The following is a 21,864-nucleotide window of genomic DNA, read 5'->3' on the forward strand; positions in this document are numbered from 1 at the left end:
AAAACTGTCATCTGTAGTTCAAATTCCATGTTGTTCAACCTTATCTGGGTGTCCGAGCGCCCACAAGCCCGCAATATGTGAAATAAACTTCAATAAATAAATCATAATTCCCGAGCAATCCATCCATTCGAAATTCAAGCCATGGGCAAAGGAAGTTGTGGGCACTGCATCTTTCCACTGGCGAGAACGCCGAAATAAAAGCGCCTACGCATGTGAGAGAACAAATTTTTGAGGTACAGCCGCACATTTTCTTGGGAAGGTCTCTAGAATATATAGGGCAATTTTACATACGTTGCACCCTGCTCCCAAGAAACAAGAGAACAGTACAATGGTAGGTGAAGCATCTGTTCTTTGCAGCCTGTCTGAGGCAGCGTTGTGAAATACGTTTTATAGATCTTCGCATTGATATGACAAGCCTGACGCACTGCATCGAACGCGAGCAGTATTTTCGAAAGCTCAAATGGACAGAACACCTGGACCGTAGCCTTGGGGAGGGAGTAAGCCAGCCAGCAGCAATGGTGGTCCTTTCAAATGTTGTCTTGATTCTGGCGTCCTTGGTGGGCCTCACGACTGCTGGTTTGTCACTTTTACTACTACTTTAGCGTGTAACAGTTAACAACTCTAATGACTGCACATGAGTAGCTCAACGCAAAAATGTATGCCGAGTAGTGAGCGCTTGATGTGCGACGAGCTACAAGCTAGGGTGTCATTGCCGGCAGATTGCAGTAACCCGTACAAAATAATCTAAGACATTTCCTTGGTTGTCAATTACAACAGTGAAGAAGGCTTTGTAGCCACATTCTTCCAATTAATCTCCTACTTGTGTGGTTCTCTTCAACGTAATCGTGCTTACCTAAAAAAAGTAGCTTTCATTTTTAGCATGCGGGTGACAGCTTTGTAAATACCTACTTGATTAACTCTCAACTTTTATGCTCAAACTCTGAAATAACACGCTTATTTTATTAAAGCATACTGAGTACCCAAGACACTGTGTATAGGCCCGCGTTTTGGAGCACGAACTGCATAACGTAGTCATGAAGGCTTTATAGCCTCTCAGATAATTATGGTCGGAGCGTATCACAGCAACCCAAACGTTCCAACCTAGACGGGTAAAACTTGCACCTACAGTAAAAATAAAATTAGAAACTGCCTTAGAACGGTGGTTTGGGCTAGTTGGTGCATACTGGATTTCAAAACAGCGCAAAAAGCGTTTTCTTAATTGTCCCGTCTTTTTGCGCTGTTTTAAATTCCAAAAAACTGCCCGATCTCCCGTTATTTTTTTTTATTTATTGCCTGCGTAACAAGCATTACTTCAGAAAAATGGTTGTTTTTGCTGCACGGCCGGCTCCTTGTCAATAAAACGGGGGAACATATTTATAGCACGCGTGATGCTGATCTTTCTTAGCACAGCCGTGAAGTGACGGCTGTGCAGCAATTTTTTCCAGTTACGTTCCGCGTTAGCAATTGCAACTAGCTGCCCCTGTCGTGAAAAATCTACGTTGCAATTTATGCGGGAATAGGAGATGTTACAAATAAAAACCAGCCACCTTGCACATAGTGCGGCGAAGGTAGTGAAGCAAACATGGGAATGTAAGACGCCTCTACGATGTACCATACAAAGCTTAATCTTTGAGGACCCCTGCTCGTAACTAAACACGTTCGTTTTAGACCTGATCAACATGACTGATTTGCCCGTCTATAACTTCACTCTTCTCCGGCGTGTCCAGCTCAGGAATAATAGGGGGCGAGCTGGAGGAGTGAAGTACATTAAACATAAAAGACGTCACTGTTATTCTTTTTGATCCTTCGACATAATCTAAAGAGGCCTTCTGCTTGCCGGTAATAATGTAACTCAGTATACCAAACTTTGCTGTTACATCCTGTCTTGTGGTGCCGTGAACATTTTTGGCTCAATAAAGAAAGAGAAGAGGAAAGGGTGTTGAAAGCCGGGGTAGAAAAAAAATATCGTCTGTCAACGATATTTAAAACAAAGAAAGAAGATTCATGACAGCTTTATTATTATTCCCTTCTTATTTCTTCGTGGTAACCGTTAATCGCGCAACTTGGTTGAAAGAGACTACTTATCAACCAGTCAAGGGTAGCCATCTGCTGAGTAGAGGTTAGAATTTAAACTACATTGTCATTACATTCTCGAGCAGACTCCCCCTAACCCGCTCAGAAACAGGGGGGATATATGAATGTTTAAAGGAAGAAACACCAGCGCCAACGTGAAAAGGCGTGTATACAGCTTACAGGCCTATATTTCTACACACAATTACACACGACCTAAGCACTCGCACCAACCAGTTGAGAATTTTTTGTTATTTCAGCTTACCGAAATTACGGTGATTTAACGCGCGAAAGTGACACCTGGACTTGGAGGTACGCCGTAGTGGACGGCCCTTCCTGATTAATTTTGAAGGCACTGGCGATCTTTACGTTCCGCGAAATCTCAACACACGGGCGGTTTTGCTTTTAGCGTTCATCTTAAAACCTCCCACAGCGGCCACGATAGGATCAGCGTTCTTGGTCCCAGCAGCCGAACCCAATATCCACCGATTCACCGTGGTGGGTGAATTACCAATGTGTGCACCAATGTTTTTGTGTGTAGCCCACCATTTCTTTCTGCAACAAGCACAAACATAGCGAAACTTCATAAAGTTGTAAGGCTGGCGCCACTGCCAATAACACTGCTGCCGACAGTGTGGCATGGCCAGCTTGGACTCACCTGAAACTGCACATTCGCAATAGATCTTTAAAAATCTGGCATCCTAGTCCACCTAAAGAATTGAAAAATTCGGATCTGTTATTGTTGTTCTATTGGACAAACTAAACTCAACGCAAATTCATGTTCTTTCGGTAACACCACAATGGAAAGGCTTTAATTACCTCTGTTGGAGCAATTCACGCGTAAAACAGCGTCATTGTCCTTTATAAACGGAACTCCGTCAATCCGAGAAAACTTTGCCTAATTTGAATTACTACTACCTCTGCACGGCAACGCAAATCAGACAAATGACAATAACTCAACTTGATACGTGTGCGCGTCTTTGTATGTACGCACGTTACTGTTGGACGAACAATTACTCCTACGGACGATAATGAAATTGCTAGGTTACCCAACGACTTCTTTTCGAGTGCAGATAAGTTTGTGCATGCAATTTTAGGGTTCGTAAGCGTCTTCAAGGAAAAGAGAAATACGAAGAAAAGCTATGCACCTAAAAGAGTTTCTACGTAGAAACCTTTTAGCCTCTTCATCACTTCATTATACGAGCGCACTTGTTGTCGTGAAATAGTTTTAGTACTCGAAGGGCGTAATTTTTGGAGCGTTATAAATTTGTTTACTTATCTTTACAATAAAAAGTATAATTTTGATACAATTGCCCTGTACAGTTTGAATTCAGTTTCTGTGTCACTTTACCTGCCGCGTTTGCTGAGCGCCAAGTACTGAGCGGCCACGAGGTCGTGACTTCAATTTCCGGCGATTTAGATCGTTGTTCTCTTGTAGGCTAAGAACAAAATAAACGGCCACGTATGTGCTTGCTTCACTGTAAATGCCGGTGAAGCGCGATGGTCCTCCGCGGCCGCTGCCACATAACTACCCTTCCTCCCTGTCCCGCCTACCTTTCACGCTGTTCTCCTCTTATGTCGGTCATCCTGTGATAAACACAAGAAAGATTTGATTAATTCAGTACATTTTTCTCGTTCGCACTTCTTGCACATCATCTATTGTACCTTTTGTTACTGTTATCATCCACGATCCCAATGTTTTTTTTACCGTTTTTTTTTTCTTTTTTAGTTCAAACCTTTTTAACGTGTTGCTAGTTCGATTCTGCAAGAGCAAAAGAACACTGCTAAAATCAGTTATAACTTTTGTTCTGCCTCAAATATTTTTGATGGTGCCTTGTTTGTGGAAAATATTGAGAACTCTAACGTTCGCGTAAATTTTGTGGTTTGGAGTTTTTTTATTCAATGGTGCTTTATTGATCACAGTAGAAACAACATACAATGTCTATGTACAGTTGGAGGTTTTGAAGTCAAAGACTGCAGGGGGACCTACTTTATTACAACCATAACGAAGTAAACGTTTTAACAAACAGTGGTTACAGTATTCTGTTGAAACAGACAAAGCGAAGATATTACCAAACTTATATTGCACAATTATGGTAAAAAATCAAACAAAACAGGCGATAAAAGCAAACAGAATGAACTCAAACTGACTGAAGAAGTGCGCGTAAGCTATTCCTGAAATGATAGATATTTGAAGCACTTTTTTCAAGTAAGGCAAACAATCTCATTCGTAAACAGCAGAAAAATGCAAAGGTTGTTAACCGTAATTGGTTTGAGCTTTAGGAAATGAGACATTGCTATACAAGGCAAAACCAGTGCAGATGTGAAGTGGAAGCTGGTTAGCAGTGAAGATTTCAATAGGAAACCTTTCGCTGAAGAATTTGAATGATACGATGAAAAGAGAATACTTCAATAAATTACAAACCGACAACATTTTATGCGCACGAAGGAGCGGTAAAGAACTACAACGGAAATGACTATGAGTAATGATCCGTACGCTTTATTCTGGATATCTTGCAAAGAGGACAGCTGCGTTGGGTATGTAGTGCCCCAAGACGATATGCAATAACTAATGTGACTCTGAACGAACGCATAGTACAACGAAATTAGAGTTTTCAACCCACAATAAGGATGAACCTTAGTATTCGTAATCCATATGTTACGTTTTTAGTTAACAAAAAGATGTGCGTGTTTTTCTGGAATTTGATATGTTTATCGAGCCCAACGCATAAAAATATGCCGTAGCCCGTACAGAGAAGTTGAGTACCATTTAGGCAAATGGAAAAGATTTCCAGGATTATATTGTGGTGAGATCTAAAAATAATAAATCGAGATTTGCAAGAGTTAATGGTTGACATGTCTCCACACAATGTCGCTAAACTAGTACAATCAGCATTAGGATTCCCAATTAGCAATTTAATTTCGTATCAGTTGTAATGATAGTGGTAGCGTCAGCATAAAGTACACCAGTTTATAATTTAGGGCATTACGGGAGATCTTTGAAGATTAGAAATAAATTAGGACTAAGAAATCTCCGCGGTACGCCAATATTTGTTATATTGAATTCAGAGTAAGTACCAAAGGGGTATGCACTTTGTGGTCTGTCTAACACATAACTGTGTATTGGGGTATAGGGCCAGTAACTCTAATTGCATTTAATTTTCTAAACAGTGTGTGATGGTTCAGAGAGTCGAAAGCCTCAGACATGCCAATAATCAGGGCACCAATCAGATAATCCACATCATTGGCTCCTTTACTTTATCAACTAGTCATATTAAAGCAATTTCAGCCGAACACCCATCCCTGAATGCGAACGGAATCGGCGATAGTCTTCCAAATTTTGATGTCTAACTTCTGAGCCGCAAAAGAAGTAGCATTTCTATAATTTTGCTAACGACGCGCCAAGGCACTGTTCGTGGTCCTCTGCTGTTTCTAATCTATATTACCGACCTCCTCAATAACTTAGCTTCTAACATTCGTATATTCGCAGACGATTCTATTAGTTGTCGTCCTGTTCACAATGTAAACGACACTGCCATATTACAGTCTGATCTTCCTTTGATTCAATCATGGTGGGAAAACCGACTGATGTTCCTCAACATAAAGAAAACTTGTGTCATTTCCTTTCACCGTCGACAATCTTATTCATCAGCTACATACAACCTGTTTGATTCTGAAATTACAACAGTTAATTCATGTATATAATTTGGTATCCCTGTAACTTCAGATCTGACCTGATAATCCCACATAATGAACATTACTTATGACGCCAACCGCATTCTTGCCTATATTCGAAGAACCTTAGGTCTAGCCCCATCTTCTGTTACACTTTTAACCTAACACTAGTTCGCCCGAAGCTAGAATATGCATTTGCCATCTGGAATCCCCATGAAATCGCTTTTATAAAACACTTGAATCCATCCAAAATTGCACAGCCAGATTAATTTATTCAGACTACTCTTTTCATTCTAGCGTCACTGAACTGAAATCTCAAGCTAGCTAAGTTAACTTAGCATAACACCGCACAATTTCAAGTGTGTTTTTTTCATAAATTTTATCATGCATTGCACCTAAACCATGTTATCCTTCCAGCTCATCCCCTTTCATGCCGTATCAGCCACTCAAAAGCTGTTTATCTGCCCCGTGCGCATGCTACTGCCCATCACTCGTCATTTCTTGTACAGACATCAACGAATAAAAACAATCTTCCTGCTGACATCATGCAACACTCCTGCATCGCCAATTTCAAGGAATCCCTCTAACAAATCATCTGTTAGTGAACTGTCTACACCCACATGTAACACCCCTTGACTGGGGCCCTTGACGTATTAAAAATAGAATATTAAAATACGGCTATGGCGCGGTAGTTTCGTATGTGAAGTCTGTCCCCTTTCCTAAACTGAGGCGTTAGCTTGAAGTTTTTCAAAACACATTGCAGTACACCAGTCTTAAAGATAAGATTCACAATGTCGGCGAATGCTCCAGAGACGAGGTACGCACTCAACTTGATATATGAAGGCTTAAAGTTTTCTAATCCCGGACCTGTGTCATTGAAGTTGTAAATAACCACATATACTTCTTTAGGCGCAGATGGCAAAACAAAAAACCTCAGAAAAACGTTGAAAAGTCATGTTAAGTGATTCATATGGAACTGGTTCGTTCGGTGCGAAAGGATCTGAAGGGGACGTGAGGCTACGTTCCGCCTTTATTTATTGAGGAGAACTGAGCGAAGAGCAGAAAGAGAACAGCAGCGGAGACGGGCGAGCCATGGCGCTGGTGGTTGTACTGCGTGGGCGAGTTCGAGCGCGGAGCTGTCGACTCGGTGTCTGGACGCCAACTGCTAGCCGCGTGACTCCTGCCTCGTGGTTCGCTGCTCGGGACAGGATATGCAGTCACGCGGTGCACGGCTCCAGCGGCGCCAGCTCCCCCAGATGCCGCGGCCGACCTTCTACATCTACTACCCGTCGAGTTGGCTCGCGGTCTTGAGACACGAGAGAACAAACAACCAAAGAATGAACAAAACATTGTCAAAGAAATGTCCTAAGTGCTCTGTACACTACATGCAAGTTTGTTCCAGTCACAGTCCGAGGATGAGGAGATTGGCACGCTGTACACTATTTACAAGTTTTGTCCAGTCCTGTTCAGGTCGTGGAAACTGTCTGTTGGTTTACCATTACTTTGGCTGGTCATCCCTGAGTGCTGAACGGTGAACGAGTCACAGTTCACAACATGTGCACAGGAGCTAGAGGAGGCATGGACTTGCGATACGTGCTGGTGTTGCACACAGCACTTGAGATGACCATGTTGATGGAACTTGGCTGTTTAAGGGCTGAGCGCTGGCTGCACCAATGGCAGAAGGCTCCTAATTTAAACGCACGCCGCGGTGTACAACGGCACGCCTTCAGGCGAGCTCTTAGTTCAGGACATTCTAGGTGAAGGGGCTTCAGTCGTACGCTGCCTCTTACGCAAAGCCGCTTGGTCCTGTGTTTGCGTTAAACATGATTGAACCCTCGTACCTGGGGTCATTTGGGGTGGTGGCAGAGTACCAGCTGGTGCGCTGTCCTGTCCATCGTTCTTGTAGACACAATATTCGAGTCTGATTTCTGGGCGTAGGGCTTGCCCTCAGGAAGGTCTGCTCCAGCAGCTGCCTCTGGCTGCTGCGGTGGAATTGGCGACGGGCTGCTTGCTCGCTGCAATGATTTGCGAGGAGTTATATTCGAGACGGCAGAAGTTCAAATGCTCTCTGTTGGGTTGAGGTCGTCCCACACTCTGGTGCATCAGCGGAGATAAAGTGGTCAGCGTCTCAGGCATGGGTCCCAGTTGGCGCTGTGATGATGGAATCATCAGGCGATGAGGAGCGCAGAACTGATGACGACGCTTCCAACATTGGCGACGGCGCACTGTCATGAGTGCGGGGCAAACTTGGCATGCTGTTAGGCACCAGTAATTAGACGAGTACTGACCAAGGTTGGGTTGGGTCCACGTGAGGTGGGGTCTTAAATGATATAAACGTACTCGCGGTTGCAGTAGAGGATGACGCCGGGACGCACTTGGGCATGCATGTCGGACTCACTCGTATGGCGAGGTCTAGATATGCAGGTACATCGTTACGGGCAGTCAGTTGCTGCTGGTGTGCTAGGAAAGGATGAAATCGCCGGCCCAGGTACTTAGGTATGTGTCTGGATGAGGTAGGCCGAGAGAACCGCTTGCTCTAGCAGTGAGTACTGGACCGACGGAGCAGCGAGCAGCTTGTCGCGAATGGCGGGCAGGTGGTCGGTTGGCGGGGCTCAAATCACCAGTGTGCATTTAGCAATGTGACTGGTAATGCTGTTGACAGCGAAAAATGCTTCAGCCTGAGCCAGCCATACCCCTACATCTTTGGCGTGGAACCGCTGTAGTTGAAGGTAGGGTTGGGCCTGAAAACGTCAGTCTTGTCCTCCACGGCACGAAAAAGCTCACCAAAACTGCTGAGCTTCGTGGCGGTATCAACAATTCCGTGGGTGTGGATGACGGTCACGTGAGTGTCTGCGTCAGGCAAGGCCATTGAGTGTTCTTGTGACACTGAGGGTGGAACTGAACGTGGCGTCTCCGCAGTCCGATCTGCTGTTCCTGGGGCTGTTGCGGCAGGAGAAGTTTGCTAACGATCAAAAGGGCTGGTCCAGCCGAAGTGAACAAGGGCTGTCTTTTTAAGTGCGAATGCACTTTATAAGCGACCCCAAACCATCCACCGCCGGCGTCCGCGGCGGCGGCGTCGGCGTCCGCAGTGCTCCTCTATAAAGAAACAGCATCCGGCGCCAGGTTTCGATCCGCGGACTTTGCGGCCGCAGCGCGACGCTCTAACGACCAAGCCACGGACGCGACGTGATATCAGCGTTAGTGACGCGCCTTATATCTTTAACGCATTCAAACTACGTCGTCAGCGGCGTGCGTTGGCGACTCAGCGGCATTATAGCGGCTTGATAACTGCGTGGTGTACACGTGATACTACAAACCCGATGGAAGAGATGGAAGAGAAGGCGGCGAGGCGGTGGGCTGCGGGGGCCGAGCGCAAGCGCCGCAAGCGGGCCGACAACCGTGCATTCGCACTTTCACATTCTCCCCCTCGGGGAAATGCGGGGGAATTTTTAAAGTAGTCGTATACATTGTGGGTTTCTAACGGCACCGAAATTGTGCCACGATGCGCTCTGGGACAGCCTTTCTGGCGATGTAGCGCTGCGCCTGGTGCTCAAGCACCGCTCAAGCACCGCGAACCACACAGGAGGGTCTTTGTCGTAAAACTCCTGTAGTCCTGGAAGCATGAGGTTGGGTGGCTCGACGGATGAGCTTCGGAATTGAGACCGGCACGTAAAACCATGGCTGACATATCCTCGGGCACCATCACAACACTGGCGTAGCGTTGGTGATGCCGGTGAGATGGTTGCCGTGAACGCCTTGAAATGCGCTGTGGGCTCGTTTTCCGGGTCACCAATTGTTAAGGAAAGTGAGGAGACGTTCCGTCTTTATTTATTGGGGAGTACCGAGTGAAGCGCTGCAAGCGAAAAGCGGCGGAGACGGCCGAGCCATGGCGACGGTGGTAGTACTTCGTGGCCGAGTGCGAGCGTGGTGCGATCGGCTCGGTGTTCGTATCCCAACTGCTAGCCGCGTGATTCGCGACTCGTGGCTTGCTGCTAGGGACAGGATCTTCTGTAACGCCTGTAACGCGGTGCACTGCTCCGGCGGTGCGAGATCCCCCTGCTGCCGCGGCCGAGCTGCTAAAAATCTGTAAAAGCATTTGCGATCTCATATGGGTTGTGAATTGTGGTGTTGTCTCAATTTGTTTTTTTTATGGAAGCATTCATGGATGTTTTCTTTAGAAAGGAGCTTATAAATTTCTATTGCTTTATCGTGTCATTCTACACACTGGTGATTGCACTCTCACAGTACATTTTTTAGCGTCTTTGAGCACCTTACACCATATTTTAGAGCAGTTTTTGTAGTGAGCTAGCAGACATGACTCAAAATGTTGTTTTTTGAGTCATGTCGTTTTTGATAAGAAGGTCTTTCTTTCTAAGACATTTCAAAAGTTTACCTGTTAACCATGCAATATGCGGGGACGCAAATCTTTTTTTTGCAGTTTACAGGGCTACACAATGTTGCAAGAGCTTTAGATAAGTTAGAGGGCAGCAGCTCGAACGCTTTTTTCGCGTCGCTCTGGAGTAGAAATGCTTACGAGTCAGTTTTTCCCATTTAGTCCAAGAAACAAGGGAGGGTTTAAACTCGGTTTGGTGATTAGCATATCGTCGTTCCTAGATGACATGTCTAGTTGAACAAATATGGGGTAATGACCTGTTATTTGTACCTCAATTACTCCTGAAGATGGTACGGGAATAAGATTGGATAATGTCGTAGTCGACCAACGCGCTAGGTCCTGTGGGAGAACATGATGATGATGATGATGGTTGGTCTTTAATGGCGCAAGGCCAACGAGGGCAAAGAGTTCCAGAGAAGTTATTAATGAAGCGAAGTGATTACCACAATAAGGTAGGTATAAAAACGTGTAAACCGAACATAGTAAAATCAATTAAAGATAATGGTTATGGCTGGTGTATAGGGCCAGATTTGATTATGCGTGATAAGAAATGAGGTTTAAAAACTTAATGTCTGGCAAATACTCAAAGACACATTTCCCGGAAACCATGGCATCGTCACCAAGAAACAGCGATGGACGTAGGGGGATATGTTGTCTGTAGAGTTTTGTGTCGTGTTTGTGTCGTGTTGTCGTGTGTCGTGTTGTCGTGTGTCTTGTTTTGTGTAGTGTTTGTGTCGTGTTGGGTGAAGTGCCTTGCACGCTATTAGTATGTGCACTATGGATAGGGCCTCTCCGCACCGGCCGCAGTGTGGTCTAGGAGATCCCGTCAGCAGATACGAGTGATTTGCATGCGTGTGCCCTATCCGTAGCCTAGCCAAGGCGACTTCTGTGTTTCTGTTGTGTGAGTCAGATGTGTACCGTCCCAAGTGTGGCTTTAATACAAGTAGCTTGTTATCTGTCTGCTCATTCCAGTGTGTTTGCCATGTTCTGCGAAAGTGTTGCCTTATGTGTGGCTTGAGGTCTGTATATGGTACGGTTGTTATGTCTACAGTGTTCCTGAGTGCAGCAGCACCGGCCTTCTCGCCTGCCAACTTGTTCACAGCGATTCCCGCGTGTCCTGGGACACAGCAGAGGAGCAGCTGATGCTTCTGCGCATACACAGACATGATAGTGTTGAATACAAGATTAACTATGTGGTTTTTGGGGAATGTATGCGATGATAGTGCACGAACAACACTCAAAGAATCTGTGTAGATGATGGAATTGGGAATTTGATTTTCAAGAATGTGTCGTACAATCAGTAAAATTCCACACGCTTCTGCTGAAAAAATTGTTGTGTGCACGCTCATGGTTTTGGCTGCATTGAATTTTGGGCCATGAGCAGCGCATGACACCATAGTGAAGGTTTTAGAAGCTTACAAAAATATAGCGCAGAAGACGAGAGACACAGACAAGTAGACAAGTGTGTCTACTTGTCTGTGTCTCTCGTCTTCTGCGCTATATTTTTGTTAGTTATGAACCAACAAGCCAAAATTTCCACGCTACTGAAGTTTTAGAAGCGTCACTGTAGAATTCTGCACGCGGGTATTTGAACTGCAAAGAAATACAGTGCTGCAGTATTGCAGCTCGTGGTACCCGATGTTTGTTAAGTTTTATAAAAGTAAGGTCACAGGACACAGGGCGAACTTGCCAAAACGGTAAAATGTTTAAAAAGGATGACCTGTACACATGTAAAAACGAAGCGCTGATATCCGAGGCTCGCTCTCTCACTCAAAGTGAAAAGGGCAGAGGAATGGACGGGCGATTTACAAACAGCACAAATGTGGATGTATCGTTAAAGACAGGATAAAAAAGATGGTTATTCAGAGATGAAATTTTAAAAGCATAAAGTAAGTTCATCTACGTTCGCTGGTTCTCAAGGCTCCACTTATTACATTTGACATACAGACTCTCGACAGGGCTAGTGCGAAAAGCACCCGACGCAAGCCGTAGCCCCAAGTGTAGCACTGGGTCAAGCATTCGCAGCGCTGTTTTAGTCGCCGACCCATATGCCACACTGCCATAGTCTAAACTAGAACCAACCAAAGCAGTATAGAGCCGTAGTAGGAGTTCTTTGTCAGCACCATAGAATTGGTGGGAGAGAACCTTAAAGATATTCATTGTTTTCATACATTTATGCTTAAGTTTCTTGATATGTGGGATGAATGTGAGTTTGTGGTCAAACACAACACCTAAAAACTTGTGCTTCTTGTTCACAGGAAGCGACAAGCCATTAAGAGTAATGTCTGGGTCCATATGGGCTCCGCGCTTCCTAGAGAACACAACGCAGGAGCTTTTTACAGGATTCAATTTAAAACCATTCTTGTCTGCCCAGCTGGCACGTTTTTTGACGCCGAGCTGGACTTGCCGTTCGCATATTGACATATTACACGATTTAATAGATATTTGCACGTCATCTACATACACGGAGAAAGAACTTGTAGGCGGCAGTGCCTTCCCAAAGGAGTTCAGCTTTACTATGAAGGGAGTGCAGCTTAGAACTCCGCCTTGCGGCACGCCATTTTCTTGCACGTGTACCTTTGACAGTGCAGAACCAACTCTGACGGGAAAGGTTCTCTCCGACAAATAACTAGCAAGGGTGTTAAACATATTACCAGAAACACCAAATGACTTGAGGTCAGTAAGGATCCCATAAAGCCAAGCGGTGTCATAGGCCTTTTCTAGGTCGAAAAACACAGTTAAACAGAACTGTTTGTGAATGAAGGCATCCTAATGTGTGATTCTAGTGCCACAAGTTTATCTTTTGTGGATCTCCCCGCCCTGAAGCCTGCCTGGCAACTCTCGAGAAGACCGTTGTACTCCAAAAAGTACACAAGCCTCCGGTTTATCATCTTCTCGAGAAGCTTGCACAGGCAGCTGGTCAGGGCAATGGGCCGATAGCTAGCGGGAGAAGAAGGGTCCTTCCCTTCTTTCAAGAATGCTACAACTATGGCATCCCTCCAAGACTTTGGAATGAGCCCCGAAAGCCATATCTTGTTGAAAAGCTGAAGAAGTGTTACAAGAGTGTCTGTGTGTAAGTTCTGCATCATTGTATATGTAATGTCTGGGCCTGGAGCTGAGGGTTTACACGTGCTCGGAGCACCCCTCAGCTCCTAAAGTGTGAACTCAGAGTCATAAGAAGTGGCTGACCTGTCATTGTCATGTAAAGGCTTCTTTTCTGCCATGAGTTTGTGTTTAATGAAAGTGTTTGTGTAGTGTGCTGAACTGGAAACGTGTTGGAAGTGTTGTGAGAGTGTGTCATCCTGGTCTTTGAGTGTATCCCCTGTTGTGCTGACCAGAGGCAGGCTGTTTGTTTGTTGTCCCTTGAGTTTGCGGATTCGTGTCCATACTTTCCGTGTGTCTGTGTAGGAGTTAATTGATGTTATGAATGTACGCCAACTATCGCGTTTTACATCACGGCGCACACGTTTTCCAAACGCCTTGGCCCGTTTGAACAAGAGGAGGTTACTCGACGTGGGGTACCGACGAAGGATAGCCCACGCCTTGTTCTGGGCCTCTCGCGCCTGCCTACAGTCCTTATTCCCCCACGGCATCCGCTGGTATAGCGGGGCAACAGAGGCGTGGGGTATGGACTTTTCGGCGGCGTCGAGGATGTGCGCCGTGAGTAGTTGGGTTGCCTGCTCAACGTGTAGTTGTGTTGTGGACGTGTAGTGTAGTTTACATGAATCTGTAACTATATTCCAGTTTGCTCTTGCTTCATTAAACCTGTTCTGGGAAGATGGACTGCTCGGGCCCTTACCTATATATGTTAGTGAGGTGGGGAAGTGGTCACTACCATATGGATCAGTGCCCACACCCCACTCAAGACATGGAAAGAGAACTGCAGATCCAATAGCCAAGTCAAGGTGTGAGTAAGTGTTGTGTCCTATATTATAATATGTTGGCTTTTTTTGGTTGAAAAGACATGCTCCCGACTACGTTAAGAATTTCTCAATTAGGCGGCCTCGGGCATCCGTGCGAACAGAGCTCCAAAGAGAGTTATGTGCGTTGAGGTCGCCTAAAATAATTAAAGGTTCGGGTAACTGATCTACCAGACCCTCGAAATCTGTGCTCGATAGTTGGAAGTCAGGAGGGATGTACAGAGAACATAGTGTTATGACCCTATTGAAAATTATCGCTCGAATGGCAACAGCCTCTAGGATGGCCTGTAGTTGGACAGTGTGGCACGCCAAGGTTTTCCGGGCAATGATGGCCACACCGCCTGAAGATGTACCACCACCATTTCTATCCCTCCTAAATACCATGTTACTATTAAAGAGATTTGTGTGCATGGAGTTTAAATCGGTCTCTTGGAGACACATCACACTTGGATGATTGGAATGCAGTAACTCATAGACATCATCAAGATTTTTAAGAAGGCCTCTGCAGTTCCATTGCATAATATTTTCTCTTCCCATTATTGCAGTTTAGAGCTACTGGAGTGTGTGTGTGTTTATGTGTTGGCTTTCGGAGCTTGTACTCTTGGAAGGGGCTTTTTGATTCTCTCCACTGACCTGGACGCCGGAGCCCGTTCCTTCCGCTGTGGTGCATGCCGGAACGGCTCGACGTCTAGGTCGTCATCTGAAGGCAAGGGGGTGCCCAACGGACTGGACCCCCTAGACTTGGACTGGGCACCCTTTGCGGTGCCCTTCGTTTTGGCCGCGGCCTACGGGGGCGTCAGGAGCGCCCCGGGTGGCACAGGCGGTGCGGCGGAGGTGGGAACTGCTGCGGCTTCCTCCAGCTCCATCTCCTCCGGGCCCTCGCATGTGCTTCGGGCCGGTGGAGAGGACGAGACAGTGGGTGCAGCAGCATCCCCACCAGACGTGGTGGCCACCACAGCCGCTGCTGGCTCAGTGATCGGTGCGGAGGCGAATTGGGCCGCCGGAGGCAACCCAGGGGTGGCGGGAGGCGGCGGCGGGACCAAGTCCGACTCGCGGTACTGGGTCCCCACCAAAACAAGACGCTGCTCCGCCTCCCGGAGAGCTGCGTCGTGGTACCTCCCCAGGGGGAAAGAGGCGAACCTCATTCGCGCCTCTGGGAAGGTGATGTTCTCGTTTACTTTCAAGGCAATGATCTCTTTTCTTGTTTGAATTTTTCGCAGCTCCTGGAATAGGCAGCGTGCGGTCCCTGGCAGTTCGCACAGGTGAACCTCTCGGATTCGCATTTCTCGGTTAGGTGATCATGTGCTGCACATTTTGCGCACGTTGGTTTACCACGGCAAGAGGTTGTGCCGTGCCCAAACCGCTGACACTTGAAGCAGAGGCGAGGGTTTGGCACGTAGGGTCGGACCGGACACCTCATGAAGCCTGCATTGACCGACTCAGGAAGTGTTGAGCGGTCAAATGTCAAGATTATGTGTTTAGTAGCTATTAGTTGGTCGTTTCGGCGTATCATGATTCGCCGCACTGCTGTCACGCCCTCATCGCTAAGGCCGTCGAGCAGATCTGCTTCAGTCTCATTTATTAGATCTCTATCAGAGATCACGCCCTGGCAGCTATTCAGACTGCGATGGCGCGTGATCTTGATGTCAACATCGACCATGCGCGTTTGCTTCAAGAGGTTGCAGGGTTGTTGTTTGTTTTGGACTTCAATTAGGACTTCTCCGGTTGTGAGGTTTTTAGCCTTATGCGATTTGCCTACAAGGCTTTCAAGAAACTTGGAAATGAGAAAGACAGACTGGGAAGTGATGGGTTTTGATTTCTCCAGGGATTCCCTCACCACGAAGCGCGAAGAAATTATCGGGCTTTGGAATGGAGATAGAAGACAAAGGAGGAAATGATACTTCGGTGCGACCCCTTTTCAGGGACCGATCACGGTTGGGGGGGGGGTGTTTGAAAATGCCATATGATACATTGGAAAGCAGGGAGACGGGGTACTTTCTCCTTTGACCTTACGCGGGTAGTCAAAGAGGTCCCGGAACTCCCAGCCTGGTAGACAGGCAGGGAGTCCATCGGCCGGAGCTTGACCAAGGCTCCGACGGCCACCGTTTACGGCTTCTACCCTCCACCTTTAAACACCTCGCCACGGTTGACACAGCTTATGTATGGGAGCTCGGGGTCCGCGGTGTCGCTGCTCACCGTCACCATGAATACTCAAGGTGCCCCGTGCGGGGCCTGTGGGGGAACATGGAGTTGGGACTGTAATAAGGCATTCGAAACCATAACCGTTTAGAACGTTAGTGTATACGATGTAAGAAGGAGTGGTATGGTCAAGTACGTCGAACTTTATGTGAGCCATTATAACGACGTTTTTATTTTCTGATGATAAGGTGTGCAGGACACTATTTAACGCTTTACGGAAGTCAGTAAGACATGATGAGGGTGAACGGTAAATGCAGCCGATAACTGATTGCTTAGTGTCTTTCAGAAGGAATGCATCAGGAAATTCAATCCAAACAGATTCGCACTTCAGTAAGTCTAGTCACAAGTCACAGCGACGGCGATAAGATAAACAAGCGATACAAAGTGTTGAATTACCATGCCCACTATTTTTACGATGACAGTATTGAGAGGTGTACCCTTCAGTTTGGTTTGCTATCATTATCTCCTTCACGAGTTCACTTAGCTATTGGCCGGTTGGCTCAATCGAGAGAAAGAGAACCAGATAGACAGAGTCATAGACTAAAATGTTCGCTCTAGGCTACTTAAGAACGATCGTCTTCAAAAATCTTTTGCGTCTATATGTCAGTGCACCACAAACATCTCTAGGTGTTCTGAGGAACCGGTATACCACGAAAGCAGCTGGTTTTAAAATCACGTTTGGCATCGGTGCGTAAGATTCCAAAGTAAACGTCCCAACGACGGACACTTCAACTAAAACGTTTTTCAACAATTCCAAACTAATCAATTTATTTAGTTTCTTGCCTGACGCATACAGACATAGGATACAAAGTTTCCTTTCCATGTACCATGAACGTTTCCCAAAATGCCGTACCTGACTGCCACAGTTCCGTGAAGTGCTATGTTCAAGTTTTCCTGATCTTTTTTCTTTCAGGTTTTTTTGATACATTGTTTCAATCAGCCGGAGCTAAGAATAACACAGCACCTGGAGGAGCCCTAGGACAAGCGCTTGGTCAGGGCCTGCTGGGTGGCATACTTACCGGACTAACACGCAAGCAACCCGCAGAACGTGTAGACCCGGGTCTTGCAAGCGTCCTTGCTTCGTTCGGTGACGAATTTCGTGAAAAACCTGGAACGAGCACTGCAAGCACCGGTGCAGAAGGTGGGTCGGCTTCCACCAGTGCTGGTAACGTACTCTCCTTCATTGATGGTTGCGCGTTGTTCTGTGAAAAGAATTGTGCCCCTATGTATTCCAGGTTTTTAAGGGGGCCGATATTAGAACTTAGACAACACTTGGGATTTGTCTATTGCAGTACTGCTCATAGTATTTTATGTTGAATTGTCATTAGGTGTCTCTTTCTTTGGAGCTCTTATTAATTTCTGTCTTATTCGCTTCAGAGCAACGACACAGGTAGACTGTTTTAATTTTTTGTTGTTTCAAATTTAAAACGTCCATACATTTCTTTTCCTTCATACATTTCTTTGTTCTTATCAATTTAATACTTTATGATCATTTCCTGGCCACGCCGCAACATGTCGTGTAAAGGCGCAGTCATCCCATAGAAAAAATGCATGATTTAGTACACGCCAATTTCTCTCATCGTCTGCTACTGCTGCGTAATGGTGTCGCTCGAGCATCGAAGAGCAGGTTTTGTTAAGTCATAGTCCATGCGTAAGGCCGTATCACTTGTGGTGACAGATCAGTTATGTCTGTAGTTTTTTAACCCCTCACTGCTTTCAGAGGGATTACCGCGGGCCACTTCAACTCTTGCTTTAGTTATTGTTTAAAATTAGGTTGTAGTACTCGCCCGACTGTGGGGAAGAACTGACAGGGTGCACTGAGATCGATAAGAGGTCCCTTTTCTTTGATATATAGCGTACCAATGTTAGACTGCGTATTGCCGCTGTTCCGCGCATACGTGGCGCGCGTTTAGCCTTTAGCTCACGGGGTCAGTTTTGCAAGCACAGACTCATCGTAGACGCATTGTGCCGGTTTCCTACTTGCTCAGGAGGATATTGGGGTCTTGTTCAGCCAGCACACGTCACCTCTGCTACCCTCGACATTTGTGCTTATTTAAAGCCGTGTACTGTCATCCCCTCGGACTCACGGAGGTAGCTCCTTGGGATGCACGCAATCGGGTGGGATATAGGCCGCATGAACCCTGAGTAGAAATCTCAAATGAATTGCGCGTTAAAGCTCTCCACGGGGTCAAAATCAATCAGCAGCCCTTCAACACCACGCGCCTTATCGTTTCTGTAGCGCCGGTGCCTTAAACCTTATTATTAATCAATATATTAGGCAGCCAGAGAGTGCAGGCTAAAAAAATGAGACATTTTGAGAGTCATTTTTATGGCAGTGTTCTCTTAAAATTGGCTTTCCCTTAAACCGCTTTTCTCTTTTTGGAATCCTCTACGAATAAAAGCTGTGATTTGTCAAGTATGCAGTATCGTAAATCAAAAAACAGCTAAACGATTGGTGGTTTTTCGCGATCTTTTTTTATTCGGCTCCTTTCAGACTTTGTATTTATTTCGGTCTCCCCTGTGTAAGAAGCCGTACATCAGAGTTAGCCTTTTTTCTTTCCTTATTTATTTTAATATGGTAAGTGATTTTAAAAGTCTTTGCTTTCACAAGTGCAACTCTTCTACCAAATTCACTGCTTTACTATACTTACGATTTTGTTGAGTTTTGGTTTACTTTCCTGGTTGCTTACTTTTCTTTTCGTCCTAGTAGAGCAGGGTATCAAAGAGAAGTTTTAATTTCCCTATTTTATGTGCGTATGTACCTTTTATTGTTAATATTTTTATTTTATTCGGCCAATAGTAACTACACACCTTATTATACCAAATAAATCGTTAAGCTTTGTGGTTTAGGCATAGTTATATGCTACAAGGCATCTACAATTTGTGTTTTTTACTTTATTTTCGCGTTCTAGTTTCTCTCAAGATTTTCGTAATTTGTTTTCTTCAGCGGGAAGGGGTGTCAAGATAGGCATTTTTGAGTTCGTCAGTTGATTTCATGAATACTACCTTTTTTATTTGCATTTGAGCAATAACAAACCTGCTGTATTTAGACGCTTGATACAAGTAGTGCGTTCATTTGCAAACCGTTCTTCTTGTGTTGATAGGGGGCGTAAGGTGGCTGGTTTTTTCAAAGCATAGAAGCCTCGGGCGTCGCCTCCGTGTTGTGGATTCTTCTTCAGAAATTTCAGTGCAGTCAATTTATTTATTTATTTATTTATTCAAAAATACCCCTAAAGGCCCTCACTAGGAGGGTATTACATAGGGGGCAGGATACATTGAGAACGAAAAAAAAGAATACTAGCAGGACGTTAATAGGCAAACAAATAAATACAAGTGGGTGTGAGGCAAAAAAAGGAAAAAAAGCAAGAAAGAAGGAAAACAAACAAAAAATCCTGAAGGAACTCTAGAACCTATAAAAGCACTTTTTAGTAAAATTAATATACGAAGTAAGTGTGTAAAAGTTCTTGGAATTTGGTCGGATCTGTCAAATTTACAATGTGAGATGGTAGGGCATTCCAATCCACAATTGTGCGAGGTATGGAGGATTGTGAATATTTGGAAGTGTGGCATTTCACACGTGTCACTTTTAAGGCATGGTCCCGTCGGGGAAAGATGGTCGGTGTCGATGAAAAGAAATCAGGATGAAGTGAAGAGTGATGGTACAGTTTATGAAACAATGATAAACGTGACAGTTTACGTCGATCTGATAGGATAGGTAATGATGCGCGATGTTTTAGAGCCGTGACGCTGGTATGACGTAAATAATCTGAAAAGATAAAATGAACGGCACGATTTTGAAGGGGTTCAATTTTGTCAACTAAGTATGCTTTGTCAGGGTCCCAAATGGCAGATGCGTACTACATTTTAGGTCTGATGAGAGTTGTGTATGCAAGTTTGCGGAGGTTAGATGGAGCATGTTTTAGTCTGTGCTTTAAAAAACCCAATGAGCGGTTGGCGGATGCAAGAATGATGTCGATTTGATGATTCCATGTCAGGTCACAGTGCAGGTTAAGTCCCAGGTACTTGTAGGTGTCTGCTAGCTCAACAGTTGTGTTATTTAAGGAATAGGAAGTTTGAATGCGCGATGCGTGGTTTGTAAATGACATAAGTTTAGTTTTAGAATTATTCAACGACATTAACCAAGTGGAACACCAAGTAGATATAGAGTCCAGGTCAGTTTCGAGGGCCAGTTGGTCAGTAGAGCAGGTTATTGTACGGTAAATAACACAGTCATCAGCAAACAGCCTGATCCATGAAGAAACGCAATTAGGTAAGTCATTGATAAAAATTAGAAAAAGTAAAGGGCCCAGGACACTGCCTTGAGGAACACCAGAGTGTACTTGACCGAAAGAAGAATTAACGTTATTAGCAGATGTGAATTGAACCCTTGATGACAGAAAATCTTTAACCCATGCAATTACAAGAGGGTGGATATTAAGTTGTGTAAGTTTGATTAGCAATCTGTGGTGAGGTACCCGGTCGAAAGCTTTGGAAAAATCTAGAAATATTGAGTCGATTTGAAGCCCAGCGTCAACGGAAGAGTGAATATCGTTAATAAAACCAGCGAGCTGAGTGTCACACGAATACCCTTTCCTAAACCCGTGTTGGTATTTAAAGATGATATTATGTTCTTCTAAGTAGCTAATCACCTGTGCGTGGATGATGTGTTCGAGAAGTTTACAAATAGTGCTTGTTATTGATATCGGTCTGTAGTTGAGTGGTGATAAGGAATTGCCGAATTTAAAAATGGGTGTTACTTTTGCTATTCTCCAATCTTCAGGAATTGCACCAGATGAAATGGACTGTGAAAAAAGAGCGGACAAGATGCGATAGATACCATCAGAAGTATTCTTTAGTATTTTATTATTGAAACCGAGGTGGTCCGGAGCAGAAGAGTTTTTTAGTTTGTTAAGTAAAGATTGAATTCCGACTTCGCTAATCGTAATCACTGGCATGTTAGCGTCAGTAATGTTGTTTACGTTAGGACAACTGATAATGTTTTCACGGGTAAATACTGAACAAAAGCTATCGTTAAACACCTGCGCGCAACCATCCTCTGGAATCAAGGCACCATTGACTGAATTCTGCTGGCTGCTACGGTGGTTTGACATCGGCGTCGCAACCGAGCAAGCGAATACAAAAAGAAAACGGCCGAGGAACGTGTGGCGAAAACGTGAGGGTAAAGGCAGTGTGCTGAGCCCGCTCGAGACGCTTTCTGGCGGCGACGGATGGTGAAAGTGCGAGGAGTAGGCTAGGTTGTGAGACATGCTTGGCGGTTGCGACCCACTCCAAGATGACGCAATAGTAGCGTGCGCTGTCGTGCGCTCGACAATAATGTGCGTTCACTTCAGGGGACGCAGTTGGCGGTCCCTTCCTGAGACACAGATCGCGCAGCTGGCGCTGACGCTTAACATCGCTGCCGTCGAGAGAATTCCCGAGTAAGTGCTGCCTCCGTGCACTGCACCACTCAGGAGTGAGTGCTGAGCGATGCATGAGGCCACCGGTAGATGTGCTTCGCATCTTCCTTGTTGCGTGGCTATTCCTAACCACGTGACACTTGCGGGGCAGACTCAAACATAATTTACAACATGCTCGGTTGCGGTGACG

At 45.4% G+C, this 21,864-nt stretch overlaps 1 protein-coding gene across 3 annotated transcripts in view; it reads left to right on the forward strand.

The window, feature by feature from the left end:
* The first annotated feature begins 461 nt into the window (after positions 1-461).
* LOC144142460 (uncharacterized) overlaps positions 462-21,864 on the forward strand; it is a 64,180-nt gene continuing 42,777 nt past the window's right edge. For 2 of the 3 annotated variants that reach the window (XM_077673998.1, XM_077674000.1), the window contains exons 1-2: positions 462-576; positions 17,171-17,422. In XM_077673998.1, coding sequence (XP_077530124.1) covers positions 516-576; positions 17,171-17,422 — 313 coding nt within the window. In that variant the 5' untranslated portion in view covers positions 462-515. The remainder of the gene's footprint in view (positions 577-17,170; positions 17,423-21,864) is intronic. The other variant, XM_077673999.1, reaches the window with a different exon arrangement.

The sequence above is a fragment of the Haemaphysalis longicornis genome, unplaced genomic scaffold (genome assembly GCF_048455015.1).
Source record: "Haemaphysalis longicornis isolate Haplotype H1 unplaced genomic scaffold, Haemaphysalis longicornis Haplotype H1 scaffold_6, whole genome shotgun sequence".
NCBI classification, from domain to species: domain Eukaryota; kingdom Metazoa; phylum Arthropoda; class Arachnida; order Ixodida; family Ixodidae; genus Haemaphysalis; species Haemaphysalis longicornis.